Raw genomic sequence first — 24,081 nt, 5'->3', positions numbered from 1 at the left:
ATCAGGATAAGGCAGTGTTGCGGACTTAATTTAAATTTTTACCTAAGGTTGTGAATTCTAACAACATTAGTAGAGAGATTGTTGTCCCTTCATTATGTCCTAATCCTAAGAATTCTCTGGAGAAATCTTCACATTCTTTGGATGTAGTTAGAGCTGTGAAATATTATGTTGAAGCTACAAAAGGTTTTAGAAAGACTTCTAGTCTATTTGTCATCTTTTCTGGTTCCAGGAAAGGTCAGAAGGCTTCTGCCATTTCTTTGGCATCTTGGTTAAAGTCTTTGATTCATCATGCTTATGTAGAGTCGGGTAAGTCCCCGCCTCAAAGGATTACAGCTCATTCTACTAGGTCAGTTTCTACTTCCTGGGCTTTTAGGAATGAAGCTTCGGTTGATCAAATTTGCAAAGCAGCAACTTGGTCTTCTTTGCATACTTTTACTAAATTCTACCATTTTGATGTTTTCTCTTCTTCAGAAGCAGTTTTTGGTAGAAAAGTACTTCAGGCAGCTGTTTCAGTTTGATTCTGCTGCTTATTATTTCATTTTTTCATTTGGGTTGTGGATTATTTGTTCAGCGGAATTGGCTGTTTTTATTTTATCCCTCCCTCTCTAGTGACTCTTTCGTGGAAGTTCCACATCTTGAGTATCTGCTATCCCATACGTCACTAGCTCATGGACTCTTGCTAATTACATGAAAGAAAACATAATTTATGTAAGAACTTACCTGATAAATTCATTTCTTTCATATTAGCAAGAGTCCATGAGGCCCACCCTTTTTTTGTGGTGGTTATGATTTTTTTGTATAAATCACAATTATTCCAATTCCTTATTTTTTGATGCTTTCGCTCCTTTCTTATCACCCCACTTCTTGGCTATTCATTAAACTGAATTGTGGGTGTGGTGAGGGGTGTATTTATAGGCATTTTCAGGTTTGGGAAACTTTGCCCCTCCTGGTAGGAATGTATATACGTCACTAGCTCATGGACTCTTGCTAATATGAAAGAAATGAATTTATCAGGTAAGTTCTTACATAAATTATGTTTTCTTGGTGGTTATAGTCCACAAACTTGCCTGTGTTTCACATTTGTCGGCACTCTAGTTGCACTTCTTTACCCTACTATCTTTCTTTCTTTCTTCTTCCACTTTTCCTTGGTTATTCGTGCTACTGGGAGAGAGAGGGAAGTGGGAGGGATATTTAAAGTTTTGTTGTTGGGTGTCTTTGCCTCCACCTGGTGGCCAGGAAGTGAATTCAAGACAAGTAAGGATATTTGTGGACTATCACCATTCAAGAAAGAAAGGAATTTATCAGGTAAGCATAAATTGTTTTTTTTGGATGCGCTCACTGGTTGAATCTCTTGCCTGTTTTTCTCATAAGGTCTATAATTAGCAAGTGATTTACGGTTTGGAATTTTGTTTAAATAATTATATAAATGAGAGAAAAAAACTCTTGATGGATGTTTGTGCTTTCACAGTGTCCTCTTTCTTAGATCCGAGACGTGAAACGCGAAACCCTTGAATGCGATCTGAGATTTGCCGGATTCATAGTTGTCTCATGCCCTTTAAAAGCAGACTCTAAAGCAGTCATCAAAGAAATTCAGAATGCATCACATCACGTAAGTTGTGTGTGTATATATATATATATATATCTATCTCATAGGCTATTTTGTAGTGATGGTGGAAGGCAGCGTTTAGAAATAATTATGACGCAGTAATTAAAATCATTTAATCAGTATATGACTAGAATAATGTTTGAAAGAGAACCAACATTGAGATATGAAGAACATATTTTATTATTTTTAGCAAAGCATACATTTTAAACAAACATCAAAAGCATTTATCTTCACATTTATTTATTTTCTGATGAGGTATCGCACAAACAAATAATATATTTGTGTAGAAGAGTTTCAGCAGTTTTAAAGTCTGCAAAAATTTTTGGATCACTGTACCCTTTGGTTAATTGCAATACATAAGTGTTCTTTGCTAGTTTTGTAAAAATACCATCCATCTTTCTTTAGGTGGTGATGATAACCGGAGACAACCCTCTAACTGCTTGCCACGTGGCACAGGAGCTCAGTTTTATTGAGAAGGAACACACACTGATTCTACAGCCTGAAAAGGGATCTAAAGGTAAGCTTTACAATGTATTTAACTCCTCTGTTTAGGAACGCATTGTGGTCTTAAAGTTGTATCAAACAATGAAAATGTCACTGGTCATTCAGTCCAGTGTTTCAAGCAACAACAAAAAAAATGTAATACTAAAAATATACTCTAATGCAATATGGGGTTTTATTATTGCACTTTCACTTGATTATGCCTTTGTGTGTTCAAATATTTATATACCAGCATGTGGATTTAGGCTGTTTATTAGTAGGATATTCATAGAATAGAATAATTTTTATTTGGCAAGTATAAAAAAAAAAGAAAATTATACAAGGAATTTGTTCATTTTCATCAGAAACCTTTGCACCATGAAAAACAAATAGAATCAGCAGAATATAGTCACAAAGAGTGACTCAAATGTGATTTATCATACCAAAAGTGAAATAAGTATTCCTGTTTTCTATTTTAATAGCCTGGGAAAATAACTATTTAGAAAAAGTTTTGTTAGAATTCTTTCATCTTTTGGCCTACGATAAAAAGATAGACTATTAAAAAAACAATGGCCGGGCTTGTCCATGCAGCAATCCTATGCGGTCGCATTTTTCTTGAGCTCCGATAGATTAGCTAGCAATCCACCGATTTTTATTTTTATTTTTACAGTTAAAAAGCTAATCTCGACTTTGATAACAATATTTAGCTCTGTCGTGAGCAAAATCACTGCTTTTTGGTCTGAATTTGTGAAATCGGAGCCCAAGATTGGACAGTTTAGGCCTGAAGCGGCGGCTTACACCAGGCATCGTTTCTCCCCTCAGCATGCTGAGGTATTTGGAAGAGAAGGCATTAGCAGGTCTTATAAATCTACAGCTGGAAATGGCTGCGTCATGGGAAGATGACCTACAAGACCGCCTTAATAGAAGTTTTTAAAGCCTCAAGAAGCTCATGCAAAGGCTGATTGAAAGAGCTCCACTGGATTACTTAATGAGTCGCTGCCTTACAACAAAATACCTGCAACTTCTGCAGCTGTTAAACCACCGACCCCCAAGGCAGAACATACAGTGATCTGAGATGTCATCGCAGAAAATTCAGCATGCTTGCAGAAAGAGCAGGACACATGCAGGCACTGTTAGCGTTTGAACTTTGTAGTGCTGCTCCACATTAGACAGTTCTCTTCAAACAGAGCTGTGCTCTGGTTGCACTGTGTAAGTTTTCCTTAGCACAGTGCATCCAGAGCAAAGTTCTGTTTGAAGTGAGCAGTCAAATATGCAGTAGCGCTGCAAAGCAGCAGCACATTGCTTGTTGACTTGCTCTGAGAGAAAAAAAAATCAAACCCACACCCTAGTCTTCCCCAGTCTGCAAAGCTGTTTATTCTGAATGAAAGACGTTAGTATGAGCTTTGCATCTTTTTTATTACTACATTTCTATGTTAGACCAAGAGAAAAGGAAACGGATTTATTCAAGAGACATTTTAAAATTTTCTTTTTTTTTTTAATGCAGCTAATTTGCAATGCAATTTTCAACTACTGCACTATATTTTAAAACGTAAAAAAAAATGCTTTATTCTTCAGTTAATCAACACATTGCAATTGAACTGGTGCCTTAGTGTAATTTAAAATTGAATTTTATTTAAAAATAACCTGCAGAAAATGTTTCACTAAAAAAAAAATCTCATCGCAGAAAGTGAAGAAAAGTTCTGCCTCTGGGCCACCGACTAACGCCACCCCACTTAAACGTGGATCAGTACCGGATCCACATCAGGGGAAAATTAAACAATGATAAATGCCTCTGTTTCATTGCAGCAGCCACAGCATAAAATGATGACCCCAGAAGGGCTGAAAACACATTCTAAGTATACCTTGAATGAATGGTGCCTATATCAGATAAAGAATACATCGATCCCATACCACACGTTGAGGTACTTTATAAATTACGAGAAGTGTCCTTAGTCCTGAGCACTTCTGGAGAAGCACCCGCTGACACAAACATGAGACTCTTATTGCCGCTGAATTGTCACCCATCACTTGCAGGGAACTATCAAGGCTTCACCCTATTCGTACACAAAACCCTGTGGCGGAACGTTCTTGTATAATAAATGTATTTCTTAGCCTTTGGTAATACATCAGAGGAACCTTTCCAACCTGTTCTAGTGGATTTTTATTGTTCCATATATATGTTGCTTTATGTTAAAAAGGATTTGAACATGGACCTTTTAATTCTGTTAACCCAGCCATTTTCAAACATTAACCCTGCATGCACTCCGACAAAATCCTGGGGCTGGTCATATAAATATAACCTACTTTTGTCATTGTAACCCTGTTGCGAAGGAAATAGTGACTTTATAGAGTAACTTGTTTCTATTTAGACTTGTGTCCCTCATCTCATTTGTGAATATGCATCCCTTACAGATAAGTATGATGTAAAAATAGCTAGCTTACCGAGGCAATAGATCTTGTATTTTTTCTTTTCCCGTTGCATCCCTCTTTTGCACAGGCCTTACACTCTTAGCTTTACTGTGATAACACAGGGGGACATGTTATCCTTATGCACACAACTTGTCTGAAGCACGGTATATTAAATATGATAACGTTGGCATACATTTTTAAATAGCATTTCAGCCCTTCATTCGCAGCTTGTGGCCAGAGTTGCGGGAGGTACAAAGTGTTATACCCTGAAAATATCGAGCCATCATATATTTAAATACAGCAGTAATTGCTAGCTTTCAGCACAATGTTCAATTTCACCCTAGTCCACTAGATGGCAGCATAGCCACATCAGATCAATTGGTTCATGTTGAAGAGCAGCCTGTGTGATGAGACTAGGTTCCTCTTAGCCCTGAAATCAAAGTATTACCTCTACACATGCTACATTTTCACTTATCACTGTAGGTATGTTCTACCCCTGAATATGAAAGATCTTTGCAAGGAACCTTGTATATTCTAGAATATATCCAGATCATTCAGTTTTTGCTTTAAACTTAGACTTCATGATATTTGGTTTACATAGTTCTCTTCTTTAACCTTTCTATTATACACCTCTATATTGTTTTTATATAATTTTTGTCAAGGTCCCAAGAGAGGTCTGACTATTTGTTAAATGGGTCAAAAATGAGGATGATTGTTATATACTCCAAAATTAAAAAGAGATCACATACATTAAGGTTACTATACTGTCTTTACCCAGGTTATATTATGTCCCAACTATTTTTTTTTTTTTTTATTAGTCTCATATTTCCAAAGGATTACCCTTATCCTTTAATTTGGAACCCTTGCATATGTAATGTACAAATAATTTTATATTATCCTGAATTTTGTCTTGTTTATGATTCCTCAAAAAAAAACAAATTGTAAATAAAAAAATTTAAAAAAAAATGGCCAGGGTGAGAGAAATCAGATTTAAAAAAACTCCTATGCATCCTTGAAAAGTAAATGTCATTAATTGACTTATGTTTTTTTCTGCTTCCCTTAGATTCTAAGTGGGTATGGGAGTCCATTGATGGCACACTTTCCCTACCTGCTTTCCCAGAGTCCGTCCAAGCTTTCACTGCCAACTACTACCTGTGCCTGACAGGAGAAGGGCTGTCCTACCTGCAGTCTGTCAGGGGAGAACTTTTGTCTGCTCTTATCCCTCATGTCCAGGTTTTTGCCAGAGTAGCACCTAAACAAAAGGTATAAGAACTAAACTTACGTAGCAATTTAATAGTTGTATGTCCCTTTCATAAGATAATTTGTTTTTGTCTAAAAGCGATATTTAAAGTCTGTCCATATATGCATAGTTTATAGCCACAATTAAGCCTTGAATTGCAAAACATAAAAATATACATGAGTAATGTTTCAAAAGTATGTTAAACATGCAAAACTCTCACATTACCAAATGACATGACGAATAAATGATCTCCCTTGATTGTAGCCAGTTAGGGCTAAGTGTTAAAGGGATAGTAAACCTAATTTTTTTTGTTCATGACTCGGATAGAGCATGCAATTTTAAGCAACTTTCTAATTTACTCCTATTATCATTTTTTCTTTGTTCCTTTGGTATCTTTTTTTGAAAAGCAGGAATGTAAAGCTTAGGAGCTGGCCCATTTTTGGTTCAGGACCTGGGTAGCGCTTGCAGATTGGTGGCTAAATGTAGCCTCTAATAAACAATCGCTATCCAGGCTGCTGAACATGAAATGGGCCGGCTCCTAAGCTTTACAACCCTGCTTTGTAAATAAAGATGGCAATAGAACGAATAAAAATTGATAATAGGAGTAAATTAGAAAGTTGCTTAAAGTGAAAGTTCATTTTGATGAATTAGTGCCCGGTTTTTAATAAACCTATTTAAAACAAGGGCACTTTAATTCATCAAAATTGACATTTCACTGTTTTCTTCAAAAATTTACCTTTAAATCCTGAATGCCGCTCCAGTGATTCCCCTGGCCATCAGAACCCTCTGCAGACGTCAGAAATGACTAATCAGGCTTCCTCCAATCACAGCTCCCCCCCCCGGGGAATCTTGGCCTGATGCAACGCTGTGATTGGAGGAAGCCGGATTCGTCATTTTGGACCCGCGAAGACGGCTTGTGATGGGCGGAGGAAGTGCTTGAGCGGCTGCCAGGAAAAAGTTTTTGAAGAAAACAGTGAAATGTTAGTTTTGATGAATTAAAGTGCCCTTGTTTTTAATATGTTAATTAAAAACTGGGCACTAATTCATAAAAATGGACCTTCACTATAAAATTGCATGCCCTATCTGAATCTCTAAAGAAAAAAATTGTTTAGTATCCCTTTAAAATGTTAGCATTTACTGTCCTTTTAATACTTCAAAGCCTACATAGATACTTTGTTAAACCTTTTTTGTTGTATTTCACTGTGTATCTTTTACCTGCAGATGTTACATGTTTATTGTTACTGTTTGTTTTTTACAGGAATTTGTGATTACTAGTTTAAAGGAACTTGGTTACATTACCTTAATGTGTGGAGATGGGACCAATGATGTGGGTGCTTTAAAACATGCCAATGTCGGTAAGTATTAACTTAGGGGGGACCACTTGGAGCATGTCTATAAATTTATAACCCTGATACTTTAGTTAATGCACTAGACTTTAAAAAAGCAACAACTATGCTGCTGTAAAATACAGTGTTGTATCTATTGGTGTGCTCTTTTATGTACAGTAGTGGCAAAAATTAACTTATTTTACCAGTAGGCATTGATCGTATAAATAATGGTTCATTTTAAAATGTACTAACATGTTCCATGTACTGTACTAGTCACTTTCTTTAAGGTACAGTCTAATGCAAACATTACATTATTATTTGTATTGCAAAAATTACATGCTTTAACAAACTAGTGTATGTAATTGTTGCATTAGAATGCCTATGCAGAATTATTCTTGTGATATAGATCCTTTTATGTGTTCCAGCATAGGCTATATAGGTGTGCAGTGGGATAATTAAATGGTAGAAGGTAAAAGCAATGTAACAGTTCATGCTATAACAAGGCTATTTATTTTTTTAAATGGTAATATCTTTCAAACATACGGTTGTAAACTCCTTTAAAAAAAAATAAAAAAAAATTCTGTTCTGCTGTTCCTGAGCTGCAGGCATCAGTCTTCATATGCTAACAGCACGATCGATGCTCCGTTAACATAAGAAGTCGGATGCTCGATTGTTAGACAGTGACACTGTGTGTTTCACTGTCTGTAATGGTCAACTTCTTGTGCCGGCGGTAGGTGTGGGAGGGAAGGCTGGAGGCAGAGGGGGGAGGTAGTGGGAGTGGCCCTACGCTACAGAATTTTTTTTTGAAAGGGGAGGGATTGGAAGCTACACTATGGCTAAAGGGGAATTGATGCATAAATGTATCAGTGTATCAAATTACCATGAATCTGTAACATTAGTCAGGATATTAGTAAGTTAAGAGTATCAAAGGACTAAGAGGCCTATTGTGAAGCATCCAGCAACCACAAAAAGATCCCTAACGTATTACTGACTGTTTGCGTGAACCTGTCTGAGTTAACTTGGGGATTTCATTTTGATGAAGTTTTTATACATATTATGCCATTTCTTTTTAGGGGTTTTGAGCAATATGCTATGGTTGAGTCAGATGATGCCCGTACTTTTTTTTTTTTTTTTTGAACAGCCATCCAGTGTCAGAATACACAATAAGCCCACTGATTTCCCACTGTTCGTGGGGCTCACACAAACATAGTAATACATTAGAGATCTTTTTGTGGTCGCTGGATGTTTCACAATGGGCCTCTTAGTCCTTTGATACTCTTAAAGGGGCAGTAAACCTACACACTAATCTTATATAATTCTGCACATAGTGCAGAATTGTATACCATTATTTAAGCGCCAACTTTATACTTCAAAGTATTTCAAAGATTTTATTTAGCCCAAAGTTGAATTTTGTAGAACACCGCTCCTTGCTCTACTGAGCGAGTCTGTTATTTTCAGAAGCGCAACGCGGCACACTGTCTAGTCACAGCCGGCCCGATCGCACCATTAAACTCAATGTAGCTTGCTACCAGACCAGAGTGGGAGCGAGCTACATTGAGTTTAATGGTGTAGAGCCAGGAGCGACGTTCTTCAAAATTCTACTTTGGGATAAAAAAAATCTTTGAAATACTTTAAAGTATAAAGTTGGTGCTAAAACAATGGTATATAATTCTGCACTATGTGCAGAATTATATAACATTATTGTGTAGGTTTACTGCCATTTTAACTTACTAGTATCCTGACTAATGTTACAGATTCATGGTAATTTGATATGTTGATACATTTATGTATCTTATCCTAGGTACTCACAGTGATATTTGTTTATTTCTTTTAAAGGAACAGTTGACACCAGAATTTTTGTTGTTTAAAAAGATAGATAATCCCTTTATTACTCATTTCCTTCTTAATATGAGAAGAGTCCAGGGCATCATTCCTTAGTGTTGGGAAATACTGAACCTGGCCACCAAGAGTAGGCAAAGACACCCCAGGCAAAGGCTTAAATACTCCCCCCTACTTCCCTCATATTTCAGTCATTCTTTGCCTTTTGTCACAGGAGGTTGGCAGAGAAGTGTCGGAAGATTTGGAGTAGTTCCTTATGAAGGGTATCTACCCTATGAAATGGGACTGGAGTCTTAAGTAGTCTTGTCAGCCTCTCAGTGAGAGCATTGACGACTGGTAGTCTCTGGAGATGCAGGGAGAGTCTTTCTGCGAACACATCCAGATTCGTATTAACAGCTCCTAAGCAATCAGTGTTGACGAGTTTCACTGCCTGCTTCCATCACTCAATTCCATGTCAGGAGCAATGCTACAAGACTGTCAAACTTGAGAGGCTGTGTTTCTGTTCCACGGCATAGATTCCGGTAAGATAGTTTCTTTTTTTTTTTTTTTTTTTTACACATATGATAACGCAAGAAGACAGGGTCACAGTGTGGCTCCTTTTATCTGGATGGAATCTAGGGTTAATATCTCTGGAGGGGGGTTATTGAACAGGGGGGGACATAAACATAAGTTTATTTGATTATGCTGCGGCATGTGTGAGATGAGGCTCAGGCAGATGTTGGAACGTACAGGGTTTTTTTTTGGGTTTTTTTTACTTTAGTTTTTGGGAGCTGCGCAGCCTGAAAGGCTTGGAGCTTTTTTTTACTATTATAGCAGGGGCAGTCCTGCATTGCGCACCATGTGACCGGGTGTGGTCACACTTATTTCCTCTTTCCTGATCGTGCGATTTACTGGAGAAGAAGCAAGTTTCTCGGTTTGTTTGGCCTGGGTCATAGGAGTTAGTGAGTGCCCCAGCCATTGGGGGAATGTAGGTGCCGTTTTCTTCTTATTCAATTATAATGCTTTGTGAACGCAAGCTATGGAGGATTCTGATGCATTAGAGGGTACTCCCTCTTTACCCAAGTCTAATACCTGTCTATATTGTGAGGAGGCCGCGGTATACCCGCCTGCTCAATTATGTTTCACATGCCTTGATAAAGTATTCATGTCAAAGAAGGTTAATAGTCATCTCCTAATACACATGCAGCTTCCCGTATCACTACTAATCCTCCATCTGGAGGGGCTCTTTTACCTCCAGACTTTACTGAGCAGTTACAAATGGCAGTGTCTGCGGCCTTTAGTGCTTTACCTGCTAAGCGCAAGCGAAAAGGTCAGATATTGCTATCCTTCCCAGGGGTCATCTACTAGCTTATTGGATGTATTTGTTACAAGATTATCCGATGATGAAGGTGCCTCTGATACTTCAGAGGGTGCTCTTTCTGGGTCGGAATCTGCTGCCTCAGCCTCCAGCTGCGGAGAAACCATCCTTTAGATTTAGGATTGAGCATTTACACTTTCTGCTGAAGGAAGTTTTAGCTACGTTAAAGGTTCTAAAGCCCAAATTGCCTGAGGAACCTTTGATCCCTAAATTAGGAAAAGGTCTACGAGACAGGGTTGTTCCACAAACTTTCCCGGTTTCCGTAAAGATGGCCAACATTATTAAGAATGAATGGGAAAGAATTGGTTCTTCTTCTTCCTCCTCTTCTTCCTCCTTCTCTCAATTGGAGTTGTGGGGTTCCATCCCCAAGGTGGATGGCACTATCTCCACACTTGCTAAGCGCACTACTATCCCGCTTTTGGATACTTTGTCGTTTAAAGAGCCCATGGATAAGAAGATAAAAGCTCTGTTAAGAAAGATGTTTCAACATACGGAATATTTGTTTCAACCAGCTATTGCTGCAGTTGCTGGAGCGGCTACCTTCTGCTGTGACTCCTTATCTTAGTTGATCGAGATGTAGGATCCCCTCTACGTGATCCAGGAAAGAATTAATGTCTTAAGGGTGGCTATTTCTTTTATTTATGATGCAAATATGCAAATTATTCGCCTGAATGCCAAGGCTTCAGGTTTTTCTGTTCAAGCCCGTAGGGCACTCTGGCTGAAGTCCTGGTCTGCGGACATGACTTCTAAGTCAAGAATTCTTTCCCTCCCATCTAAGGGAAAGTTTATATTTGGTCCAGGCATGGACTCAATTATCTCCACAGTTACTGGAGGCAAAGGTGCCTTTTTAGCGCAGGATAAGAAGAACAAGCCTAAGGGACAAGGTCCTAACTTTCGTTACTTTCGTTTTGGATAAATCCCAATGTCGGCAACCCTCCGCAAAGCCTGATCAATCCAAGGGGACTTGGAAACCGGCTCAGTCCTGAAATAATTCCAAGCAGAGCAAGAAGCCCGCCAATACAAAGACGGCATGAAGGGGTGGCCCCCGATCCGGCTCTGGATCTTGTAGGGGGCAGACTGTCACTCTTTTCGGACGCTTGGTTTGGGTACGTGCAAGACCCGTGGGTCCTGGAGGTCATCGCTCAGGGATACAAGATAGGTTTCAAGTCTGATCCACCCAGGGGCAGATTCCTTCTATCAAACCTGTCTTCGAGGCCAGAAAAGAGAGAAGCCTTTCTGGGGTGAGTGAGGGATCTCTCCTCTCTAGAAGTCATTGTCCCGGTACCTCTTGCAGAAAGATCTGTGGTACTATTCAAACCTCTTTGTGGTCCCAAAGAATGAGGGAACTTTCCGCCCGATTCTGGACCTAAAGTGCTTTAACAAATTCTGTCCCCTCGTTCAAGATGGAGACGATAAGGTCCATACTTCCCTTAGTTCAGGAAAGACAGTTCATGACCACTATAGATCTGAAGGATGCTTACCTTCACGTTCCAATACACAAGGAACACTTCTAGTTCCTAAGGTTTGCGTTCCTGAACCAGCACTTCCAGTTTATTGCTCTTCCGTTTGGTTTAGCTACTGCTCCAACAGTTTTTATGAAGGTTCTAGGGGCTCTCTGCTTGCAGTGGCCAGAACCAGAGGTATAGCAGTAGCGCCATACTTGGACGATATTCTGGTTCAACACCATCCTGTCATCTGGCTGAAGACAATTCGGAATCTCTTCTGTTTCTACTTCGATCTCATGGGTGGAAGATAAACTTAGAAAATAGTTCTCTTATTCCCAGTACCAGGGTGGAATTCCTAGGTACTATAATAGACTCCATATCCATGAAGATATTCCTTACAGACCATAGAGGTTAGAAGCCAACTTCCACTTGTCTTGCCCTTCAGACCTCCTTAAGACCTCCTTAAGGCCCTCTGTGGCTCGGTGTATGGAGGTGATTGATCATTCCTTGTGCCAGATTCCATCTCCGACAACTTCAGCTGTGCATGCTGAGACAGTGGAACGGCGATCATTCGCATCTGTCTGAACAGATCTCTCTGGACAACCAGTCGAGAGAATCGCTCTCCTGGTGGCTCTGTCCAGATCACCTGTCCCAAGGGACATCCTCCTTGAGACCATCCTGGGAGATTGTGACTACGGACGCAAGTCTATCAGGATGGTGAGCTGTTTGGGGTGCACAGGGCCTGTGAACTTGAGGAATCCCTCCTCCCGATCAATATTTTGGAACTTCGAGTGATCTTCAATGCTCTGAAGGCTTGGCCTCTTCTGGGTTCGTCCCAGTTTATCAGATTTCAATCAGACAACATAACCTTGGTGGCTTACATCAACCTTTAAGGGGGAACGAGGAGCTCCCTAGCAAAGAGGGAAGTATCTCTGATTCTGGAGTGGGCAGTGGTCCACAACTGCTTGCTGTCAGCGATCCACATTCCGGGTGTGGACAACTGGGAGGCGGATTTCCTCAGCAGACAATCCTTTCATCCGGGGGAATGGTCTCTCCATCCTGAGGTGTTTGCGGAGATTTGCAACAGATGGGGGACGCCGGATATAGATCTCATGGCGTCCCGGCTCAATTCCAAGCTGCCCAGATATGGGTCGCGGTCCAGGGATCCTCAGGCGGAGCTAATAGATGCATTAGCAGTGCCTTGGAGGTTCAATCTAATTCACATTTTTCCGCCGTTGCCACTTCTTCCTCGTTTAGTGCCCCGCATCAAGCAGGAGCAGGTATCAGTGATACTGATTGCTCCATCGTGGCTGCGAAGGATGTTGTTCGCGGACCTGCTGGCGATGTCCTCATCTCCCCCGTGGAAGTTACCTTGTTGCAGGAATCTGCTGGAACAGGGTCCTTTTGTTCATTAAAATCTAGATTCTCTGAGGCTGACTGTGTGGAGATTGAACGCTTTGTCTTAGCCAAAAGAGGTTTTTCTGAGAGGTTTATTGACCCTCTTTCTAGCTCGTAAGCCTGCTACTCGTCGCATCTATCATAAGGTGTGGAGAGCTTATTCTGGTGTGAAGAGCATGGTTTAGCCTAGCATAAGGTTAAGGCTGCCAGGATTCTTTCCTTCCTCCAGGAGGGTCTGGAGAAGGGCCTTTCTGCCAGTTCCCTGAGGAGACAGATTTCTGTTTTGTTGCACAAGAGGCTCGCAGAGCTAACTGACGTGCAATCTTTCGTTAAGGCTCTGATCAGGATCAGACCTGTGTTTAGATCTAACGCCCCACCTTGGAGTTTGAATCTTGTTAAGTTTTTACAACTGGCTCCGTGTGAGCCTATGCATTCGGTTGACATTAAATTGTTGTCCTGGAAAGTTCTTTTTCTATTGGCAGAGTTTCTGAATTAGCTGCCTTGCAATGTGAGCCTCTTTATCTGGTGTTCCACACTGATGAGGCTGTCTTACTTACCCGCTTGGGTTTTCTACCTAAGGTGGTGTTTGATCATAACATCAATTAAGAGATTGTGGTTCCTTCCTTATGTCCTAATCCTTCTCCCTCGAAGGAATGTTTTATTCATAATCTGGATGTGGTACGAGCTTTGAATTTTTATCTTCAAGCTACTAAGGATTTTATACAAACTTCTTCCTTGTTTGAAGGGTCTGAAGGCCTCTTCGACTACCTTATCTTTTTGGTTGAGGAGTGTTATAAGCTTAGCTTACGAGTCGGCAAGACTTAGACCGCCTCAGAGGATTACAGCTCATTCCACTAGAGCGGTGGCTTCCTCTTGGGCCTTTAAGAACGAGGCCTCTATGGATCAGATTTGTAAGGCGGCTTCTTGGTCATCTTTAAATACTTTTTTAAAATTCTTCAAATTGGACGTTTTTGCTTCGGCTGAAGCAGCTTTTGGGTGAAAGGTTTTACAGGCTGTGGTGCCCTCAGATTAGGGTCTGCCTTTACTTTACCACTCCTGTTATCATTCAGTTTCCTCTAGTGCTTGGGTATAGTTTTCCCAACAGTAAGGAATGATGCTGTGTACTCTCTTCATATTAAGAAGGAAAACATAAATTATGCTTACCTGAGAGTCCATGGCCCCCGCACGTATACTCCGATGGGCGGACCAAAATTTGTAGTTTTTTTCCGGCACCATTTATACCCTGATATTTTTCCTACTGTTCCTTGTTCCCTTGGCAGAATGACTGGGATATGAGGGAAGTAGGGGGGAGTGTTTAAGCCTTTTTCTGGGGTGTCTTTGCCTCCTCCTGGTGGCCATGTTCAGTATTTCCCAACAGTAAGGAATTATGCCGTGGACTGTCCTCATACAGAAGGAAATTAAATTATCAGGTAAGCATAATTTATGTTTTTCCAGTTTTGCATGATAAACAGTTAAAATAACACGTTTTACCTTTGTAATTACCGTGTATCTAAGCTTCTGTAGACTGCCCCCTTATTTCAGTTCTTTTAAAAGACTTGCATTTTAGCCAATCAGTGCTCACTCCTCGGTAAATTCATGTGCGTGAGTTCAATGTTAGCTATATGAAACACATGAACTAACGCCCTCTAGTGATGAAAATGCATTCAGATTATAGGCGGCCTTCAAGGTCTAAGAAATTGGCATATGAACCTCCTAGGTTTAGCTTTCACCTAAGAATACCAAGAGAACAAAGCAAAATTGGTTATAAAGGTAAATTGGAAAGTTGTTTAAAATGACATGTCCTATTTGAAACATGAAAGTTTTTTTTTTTTTTTTAGCTTGACTGTCCCTTTAATTGATTTTTTTTTTGTATCAATATGCTTTTTAGCAGCCTTATGAAAAGTTGTTTTAACCTTAGGCCACGTTATGTGACCTGTTATATTAAGAATATTTAATTGTGTGCCAAGTGGTTAAATCCTTTTTTTTTTTTTTTTTTTTCTTTGTGAAAAACTGTTTACTCTTGTACATATCCTGGCACCCTCTTACTATTATGATAGTAATTATAGGTTTCTGTTTCTGCATCTTTTTGTTTTCTTTAAGAACACTTATATGCCTAAGTGAAAAATACATTTCTGTTCAAAGGATAAAATCCATGTTTAAACAGATTCTTGTTTCAGGGGTAGCACTGCTTGCCAACGCACCAGAGCGCCTACCTGAGAAGAGGAAAAAGCTCCGTGAAGCAATAGGCGATGGTAGACCTTCAGGACCTACATTCACAAGCAACTCCATTAAACCTACTTCAAGAGCTGCCAAGAACAGGATTATGTCACATCGTGAAGAGCAGCAGGCATTGCAAAGGGTGAGTTATTATTATTTAAAATCGGGCATTTCACACTAAAACTTCCCCAAAAGACCAGACCAAATAAAAAAAATTGTTATCTTTTTCACAAACATTAATAATTTTGTTTTTGAAATTATTGTAAAAGCTTCTTGGGATTATTCAGAAATAGCACACATATATGTATATTTCATGCCACCATTTCACCACCAAACACTGAAATTATTTACAAACAGCTTTTGCAATTATGGCACAAATGGTTGTAAATGCTTCTCTGGGATCCCCTTAGATCAGAAATAGCAGACATAATTGCTTTGCCATTGCTTTTTGGTAATTAGAAGGCCGCTAATTGCAGCTGTGCACCACACTTTTATAATTCCCAGCAGTGAAGGGGTTAATCAGGTAGCTTGTAAGGTTCATTTTAGCTTTAGTGTAGAGATTACCCTCCAACCTGACACTTCCCACCCCCTGATCCCTCTCAAACAGCTCTCTTCCCTCCCTCACCCCCCACTGGTCACCCCCATCTTGGGTATTGGCAGACAGTCTACCAGTATGCAGTTTTAAACCCTCTTTTCTTCTTAAAAGGGAAGAGTCCACAGCTGCATTCATTACTTGTGGGAATTCAGATCCTGGCCACCAGGAGAAGGCAAAGACACCCCAGCCAAATGCTTAAATACCTCCCCCACTTCCCTCATCCCCCAGTCATTCTTTGCCTTTCATCACAGGAGGTTGGCAGAGAAGTGTCAGAAGTTCGAGATAGTCTCTTATGGAGGGTAGTACTCTTTTGCAATGGGACTGGAGTTTTAAGTAATCCTATCAGCCTCTCAGTGAGAGCATGGATGAAAGTTAGAGTCCGGAGATGCAGGGAGAGTTTTCCTGCGAACCCATCCCGACTCATATTAACAGCTCCTTGGTAATCCGCGTTAACGAGTTTCACTGCCTACCTTTCTTCACTCAAGTGCATGTCAGAAGCGAGGCTACTATCTGTCACACTTGAAGGGCCGTGTTTCTGTTCCATGGCGTAGATTCTGGTATTATTGTTTCATTTTATTTCAATATGAGATGTATTGTTGAAGAAACAAGGTAGGGTCCCAGTGGGACTCCTTTCCACTTTCATGAGGAATCATGGGTTAATATCTCCTGAGGGGGGTTATTGAACAGGGGGGACTTTAGTTGTGTTTGTTATATGGTTCTATCTGCTATGTGTAGCTATTCTTAGGCTCACGGCCTTACGGAACATAACGGCCTTCTTTCTCCTGTTAAGTGTAGTCAGTCCACGGGTCATCATTACTTCTGGGATATTAACTCCTCCCCAACAGGAAGTGCAAGAGGATCACCCAAGCAGAGCTGCTATATAGCTCCTCCCCTCTACGTCACACCCAGTCATTCTCTTGCACCCAACTAATAGATAGGATGTGTGAGAGGACTGTGGTGATTATACTTAGTTTTTATATCTTCAATCAAAAGTTTGTTATTTTAAAACGGCACCGGAGTGTGTTGTTCCTTCTCAGGTAGAATTTGAAGAAGAATCTACCTGAGTTTTTGGATGATTTTAGCCGGCGTAGCTAAGATTCATTTTGCTGTTCTCGTCCATTCTGAGGAGTGAGGTAAACTTCAGATCAGGGGACAGCGGGCAGGTTCACCTGCAAAGAGGTATGTTGCAGTATATTATTTTCTGAGGAATGGAATTGACTGAGAAAATACTGCCAATACCGATATAATGTAAGTTCAGCCTTAAATGCAGTAGTAGCAACTGGTATCAGGCTGTTATGTATATATGTGTACACTTCAGTATTCTGGGGAATGGCACTTCACTGGGATAATACTATATGCATATAATTTTTAGCCTAACTTGCAGTGGGAACGTCTAGCAACAGGCTGTTTAATTACATTTCATGTTATTTGATTTTAAACGTTTTTGCTGGCATGCTAAATTGTTTAATTATCTGAGGTACTGGGTGAAAAATTGTTTTGGGCACTGTTTTTCCACTTGGCTGTCGTTTATTTTAATTTAAGACAGTTTACTGAACTTCCCTCACTGCTGTGTGTGAGGGGGAGGGGCCTATTTTGGCGCTTTTGCTACGCATCAAAAATTCAGTCACAAGTCTGTTTCTCTATGATCCGGATCGTCTCTACAGAGCTCAAGGGTCTTCAAAAATTATTTTGAGGGAGGTAATCACTCACAGCAGACCTGTGAGATTGTGCTTTGACTGTGATAAAAAACATTTATATTTTGTACATTTTTTTTTTCTGCTATTAAGGGTTAGTTATCCATTACTAATGGGGGCAATCCTTTGCTAAATTTATGCCTTTACCGGGAAAAATTTGGTTTTTATAATTTCTCCGGTTCAGTGTTATTCAACTGTCATAATTTTTTTCTGTGCTTCTTAAAGGCACAGTGCGTTTTTCATATTACTTGTAAATTTAGTGAAAAGTATTTCCAAGCTTGCTAGTTAATTGCTAGTTTGTTAAACATGTCTGACTCAGAGGAATATCTCTGTGCTATATGTGCAAAAGCCAAGGTGGAGCCCAATAGAAATTTATGTACTAATTGCATTGATGCTACTTTAAATAAAAGTCATTCTGTACAAATTGAACATCATTCACCAAACAACGAGGGGGAAGTTATGCCGACTAACTTGCCTCACGTGTCAGTACCTGCATCTCCCGCTCGGGAGGTGCGTGATATTGTAACGCCGAGTACTTCAGGGCGGCCATTACAAATCACACTACAGGACATGGCTAATGTTATGACTGAAGTTTTGTCTAAATTACCAGAACTTAGAGGTAAGCGAGATCACTCTGGGGTGAGAACAGAATGCGCTGATAATATTAGTGCCATGTCAGATACTGCGTCACAATTTGCAGAACATGAGGACGGAGAGCTTCATTCTGCGGGTGACGGATCTGATCCAAATAAACTGGATTCAGACATTTCAAATTTTAAGTTTAAGCTGGAAAACCTCCGTGTATTACTAGGGGAGGTGTTAGCGGCTCTGAATGATTGTAACACAGTTGCAATACCAGAGAAAATGTGTAGGTTGGATAAATATTTTGCGGTACCGTCGAGTACTGACGTTTTTCCTATACCTAAGAGACTTACTGAAATTGTTACTAAGGAGTGGGATAGACCCGGTGTGCCTTTCTCACCCCCTCCTATATTCAGAAAGATGTTTCCAATAGACGCCACCACACGGGACTTATGGCAAACGGTCCCTAAGGTGGAGGGAGCAGTTTCTACTTTAGCTAAGCGTACCACTATCCCGGTGGAGGATAGCTGTGCCTTTTCAGATCCAATGGATAAAAAGTTAGAGGGTTACCTTAAGAAAATGTTTGTTCAACAAGGTTTTATATTGCAACCCCTTGCATGCATTGCGCCTGTCACGGCTGCGGCAGCATTTTGGTTTGAGTCTCTGGAAGAGACCCTTGACTCAGCTCCATTAGATGAGATTACACACAAGCTTAAAACCCTTAAGCTAGCTAATTCATTTATTTCTGATGCCGTAGTACATTTAACTAAACTTACGGCTAAGAATTCCGGGTTCGCCATTCAGGCGCACAGAGCGCTGTGGCTAAAATCCTGGTCAGCTGATGTTACTTCTAAATCTAAATTACTTAACATACCTTTCAAAGGGCAGACCTTATTCGGGCCCGGTTTGAAAGAAATTATTGCTGACATTACAGGAGGTAAAGGCCATGCCCTGCCTCAAGACAGAGCCAAACCTAGGGCTAGACAGTCTAATTTTCGTGCCTTTCGTAACTTCAAGGCAGGAGCAGCATCAACTTCCTCTGCACCAAAACAGGAAGGAGCTGTTGCTCGCTATAGACAAGGTTGAACACTTAACCAGTCCTGGAACAAGGGCAAGCAGGCCAGAAAACCTGCTGCTGCCCCTAAGACAGCATGAATTGAGGGCCCCCGATCCGGGAACGGATCTTATGGGGGGCAGACTTTCTCTCTTCGCCCAGGCTTGGGCAAGAGATGTCCAGGATCCCTGGGCGTTAGAGATCATATCTCAGGGATATCTTCTGGACTTCAAAGCCTCTCCCCCAAAAGGGAGATTTCATCTTTCAAGGTTGTCAACAAACCAGATAAAGAAAGAGGCGTTTCTACGCTGTGTACAAGATCTTTTACTAATGGGAGTGATCCATCCGGTTCCGCGGTCGGAACACGGACAAGGGTTTTACTCAAATCTGTTTGTGGTTCCCAAGAAAGAAGGAACCTTCAGACCAATCTTGGATTTAAAGATCCTAAACAAATTCCTAAGAGTTCCATCGTTCAAAATGGAAACTATTCGGACAATCTTACCCATGATCCAAAAGGGTCAGTACATGACCACAGTGGATTTAAAGGATGCCTACCTTCATATACCGATTCACAAAGATCATTACCGGTATCTAAGGTTTGCCTTCCTAGACAGGCATTACCAGTTTGTAGCTCTTCCATTCGCTTTGGCTACGGCTCCAAGAATCTTCACAAAGGTTCTGGGCTCTCTTCTGGCGGTACTAAGACCGCGCGGAATTTCGGTGGCTCCGTACCTAGACGACATTCTGATACAAGCGTCAAGCTTTCAAACTGCCAAGTCTCATACAGAGTTAGTACTGGCATTTCTAAGGTCGCATGGGTGGAAGGTGAACGAAGAGAAGAGTTCTCTCTTACCACTCACAAGAGTTCCCTTCTTGGGGACTCTTATAGATTCTGTAGAAATGAAGATTTACCTGACAGAAGACAGGTTAACAAAGCTTCAAAATGCTTGCCGTGTCCTTCATTCCATTCAACACCCGTCAGTGGCTCAATGCATGGAGGTAATCGGCTTAATGGTAGCGGCAATGGACATAGTACCCTTTGCACGCCTACATCTCAGACCGCTGCAATTGTGCATGCTAAGTCAGTGGAATGGGGATTACTCAGATTTGTCCCCTACTCTGAATCTGGATCAAGAGACCAGAAATTCTCTTCTATGGTGGCTTTCTCGGCCACATCTGTCCAGGGGGATGCCATTCAGCAGACCAGATTGGACAATTGTAACAACAGACGCCAGCCTACTAGGTTGGGGCGCTGTCTGGAATTCCCTGAAGGCTCAGGGATCATGGACTCAGGAGGAGAGTCTCCTTCCAATAAACATTCTGGAATTGAGAGCAGTTCTCAATGCCCTTCTGGCTTGGCCTCAGTTACCAACTCGGGGGTTCATCAGGTTTCAGTCGGACAACATCACGACTGTAGCTTACATCAACCATCAAGGAGGGACAAGAAGCTCCCTAGCGATGATGGAAGTATCAAAGATAATTCGCTGGGCAGAGTCTCACTCTTGCCACCTGTCAGCGATCCACATTCCTGGAGTGGAGAACTGGGAGGCGGATTTCCTAAGTCGTCAGACTTTTCATCCGGGGGAGTGGGAACTTCATCCGGAGGTCTTTGCCCAAATACTTCGACTTTGGGGCAAACCAGAAATAGATCTCATGGCGTCTCGCCAGAACGCCAAGCTTCCTTGTTACGGGTCCAGGTCCAGGGACCCGGGAGCGGTCCTGGTAGATGCTTTGACAGCACCTTGGACCTTCGGGATGGCCTATGTGTTTCCACCCTTCCCGATGCTTCCTCGATTGATTGCCAGGATCAAACAGGAAAGAGCATCGGTAATTCTAATAGCACCTGCGTGGCCACGCAGGACCTGGTATGCAGATCTAGTGGACATGTCATCCTGTCCACCTTGGTCTCTGCCTCTGAGACAGGACCTTCTAATTCAGGGTCCTTTCAAACATCAAAATCTAATTTCTCTGAAGCTGACTGCTTGGAAATTGAACGCTTGATTTTATCAAAGCGTGGTTTTTCGGAGTCAGTTATTGATACCTTAATACAGGCTAGGAAACCTGTTACCAGAAAGATTTACCATAAAATATGGCGTAAATACTTACATTGGTGTAAGGTTAGGATTCCTAGGATATTGTCTTTTCTACAAGAGGGTTTAGAAAAGGGTTTATCTGCTAGTTCCTTAAAGGGACAGATTTCAGCTCTGTCCATTCTTTTACACAAGCGTCTGTCAGAAGTTCCAGACGTTCAGGCTTTTTGCCAGGCTTTGGCCAGGATTAAGCCTGTGTTTAAAACTGTTGCTCCACCATGGAGCTTAAATTTAGTTCTTAACGTTTTACAGGGTGTTCCGTTTGAACCCCTTCATTCCATTGATATCAAGCTGTTATCTTGGAAAGTTCTGTTTTTAATGGCTATTTCCTCGGCTCGTAGAGTCTCTGAGTTATCAGCCTTACATTGTGATTCTCCGTATCTGATTTTTCATTCAGATAAGGTAGTTCTGCGTACTAAACCTGGGTTCTTACCTAAGGTTGTCACTAACAAGAATATCAATCAAGAGATTGTTGTGCCATCATTGTGTCCTAATCCTTCTTCAAAGAAGGAACGACTTCTGCACAATCTAGATGTAGTCCGTGCCCTGAAATTTTATTTACAGGCAACTAAAGATTTTCGCCAAACTTCTTCCCTGTTTGTTGTTTATTCTGGACAGAGGAGAGGTCAAAAGGCTTCGGCTACCTCTCTCTCTTTTTGGCTTCGTAGCATAATACGTTTAGCCTATGAGACTGCTGGACAGCAGCCTCCTGAAAGAATTACAGCTCACTCCACTAGAGCTGTGGCTTCCACTTGGGCCTTTAAGAACGAGGCCTCTGTTGAACAGATTTGCAAGGCTGCAACTTGGTCTTCTCTTCATACTTTTTCCAAATTTTACAAATTTGACACTTTAGCTTCTTCGGAGGCTGTTTTGGGGAGAAAGGTTCTTCAGGCAGTGGTCCCTTCCGTATAAAGATCCTGCCTGTCCCTCCCGTCATCCGTGTACTTTAGCTTTGGTATTGGTATCCCAGAAGTAATGATGACCCGTGGACTGACTACACTTAACAGGAGAAAACATAATTTATGCTTACCTGATAAATTCCTTTCTCCTGTAGTGTAGTCAGTCCACGGCCCGCCCTGTTTTTTATGGCAGGTCTAAATTTTTAAATTATACTCCAGTCACCACTGCACCCTATAGTTTCTCCTTTCTCGTTTGGTTCTCGGTCGAATGACTGGGTGTGACGTAGAGGGGAGGAGCTATATAGCAGCTCTGCTTGGGTGATCCTCTTGCACTTCCTGTTGGGGAGGAGTTAATATCCCAGAAGTAATGATGACCCGTGGACTGACTACACTACAGGAGAAAGGAATTTATCCGGTAAGCATAAATTATGTTTTTACTGACGCAATCTCTCAAGAACCAGTTGCCGTTCTAGAGTACTCTCTTCTCCTCAATCTGGGAGCTTAGAGTGCATTGATCCATCCGCCTCTGAGGTTTCCATGACATGTGAGGCGCGTGCCCAAGACCCTTTTCCTGGATGCGCACACAGGTGTCCCTAGGACCTTCACTCCTTCACCGGAGAGTGGCTTGTTTCTGCTGGAGGTTATGGCACGTTTTCGTATGGCCATTTCCATGGCGCTGACTCATTTATATCTCCGAAGTGAAGTATTTCCAAGACCCGTCGAGCGTGGGATTGCCCGATTAAGTTCGGCCTTCTGGGGAAGCATTGGCCCCTGAGACTTCAGGGGCCCCAATCTTGGAGCCAGGATCTTCAGCAGATCCGGCGAGGGATGATTTTGCCTTCAGTTATAGGCTGGCTCGCCTGCGAGTTCTTTAAAGACATGTTTTGGCAATGTTAGAGGATCCCAGTCCTAGTGGGTCGAGGGATCCGAGGCCTTGGAAGCTGGATTGCAAAATGGATATGACGTTTGGGGATGAAGCCAATCTCCTTAACTTCTCAGTTTTATTTATTTTTTCTTTGTTAGTGATTCCAGTTCTGAGCTTGGGTAAATGGGACTTCTAATCGGCTGGTCCTGTTGTAGTTTTCATTCACCTTGGACGTTCACTCGATGGGTGCTGCCTTCATTTTAATTTTTGATCCGGATGGATGTGTTCTATTTGTTTTTCCTTAAGCTCATGTCTGTTAGATTTTCGTTTTATGAATGTTCTTCTCTGGAACCGATACTTGCGACTAGTGGTCACGTGGGCACTTCCTTGCAAGTTGCGCACTTGTTGAATATTAGAATTATGTTTTCTAGTTCATTTATCGTTCCTTCGGGACAAATTTTCTTGGACCTTGAACAGTTCCAGAGTGTCCTTATGCCAGGCTGGTACTGGTCGGGCGCTTTTCTTTCATGTAATTGGCAAGACAATCCTACCAGGAGGGGCAAAGTTTCCCAAACCTCAAAATGCCTATAAATACTCCCCTCACCACACCCACAATTCAGTTTATACAAACTTTGCCTCCTATGAAAGTGGTGAAGTTTGTGCATGATTTTCTAATGTGATGTGCGCTTCTCAGCATTTTGAAGCCTGATTCCTCTCAGAGTACAGTGTTTGTCAGAGGGATGTGAAGAGAGTATCACCTATTGATTCTATGTTTCTCTTGTTGAGTGTGTTCAGTTCACGGGTCATCCATTACTTATGGGATATATTCTCCTTCCCAACAGGAAGTTGCAAGAGGATCACCCAAGCAGAGCTGCTATATAGCTCCTCCCCTCACATGTCATATCCAGTCATTCTCTTGCAACCCTCAACAAAAAAGGAGGTTGCGAGAGGAGCTGGAGTTTTTACTTAACTATTCTTCAATC

The 24,081-nt window shown here is 41.3% G+C and overlaps 1 protein-coding gene across 1 annotated transcript in view; it reads left to right on the top strand.

Annotated features, from left to right (window-relative positions):
• ATP13A1 (ATPase 13A1) overlaps window positions 1-24,081 on the top strand; it is a gene marked incomplete in the record, with an annotated part of 348,893 nt that overhangs the window by 167,536 nt on the left and 157,276 nt on the right. Inside the window, 5 exon segments of the mRNA XM_053717905.1 lie at window positions 1,484-1,609; window positions 2,012-2,123; window positions 5,559-5,758; window positions 6,994-7,090; window positions 15,280-15,461. Coding sequence (XP_053573880.1) covers window positions 1,484-1,609; window positions 2,012-2,123; window positions 5,559-5,758; window positions 6,994-7,090; window positions 15,280-15,461 — 717 coding nt within the window.

The sequence above is a fragment of the Bombina bombina genome, chromosome 6, assembly GCF_027579735.1.
Source record: "Bombina bombina isolate aBomBom1 chromosome 6, aBomBom1.pri, whole genome shotgun sequence".
Lineage (NCBI taxonomy): Eukaryota > Metazoa > Chordata > Amphibia > Anura > Bombinatoridae > Bombina > Bombina bombina.
Note: the sequence above shows the minus strand (reverse complement) of the source record. Positions and strands in the feature narration are given on the sequence as shown.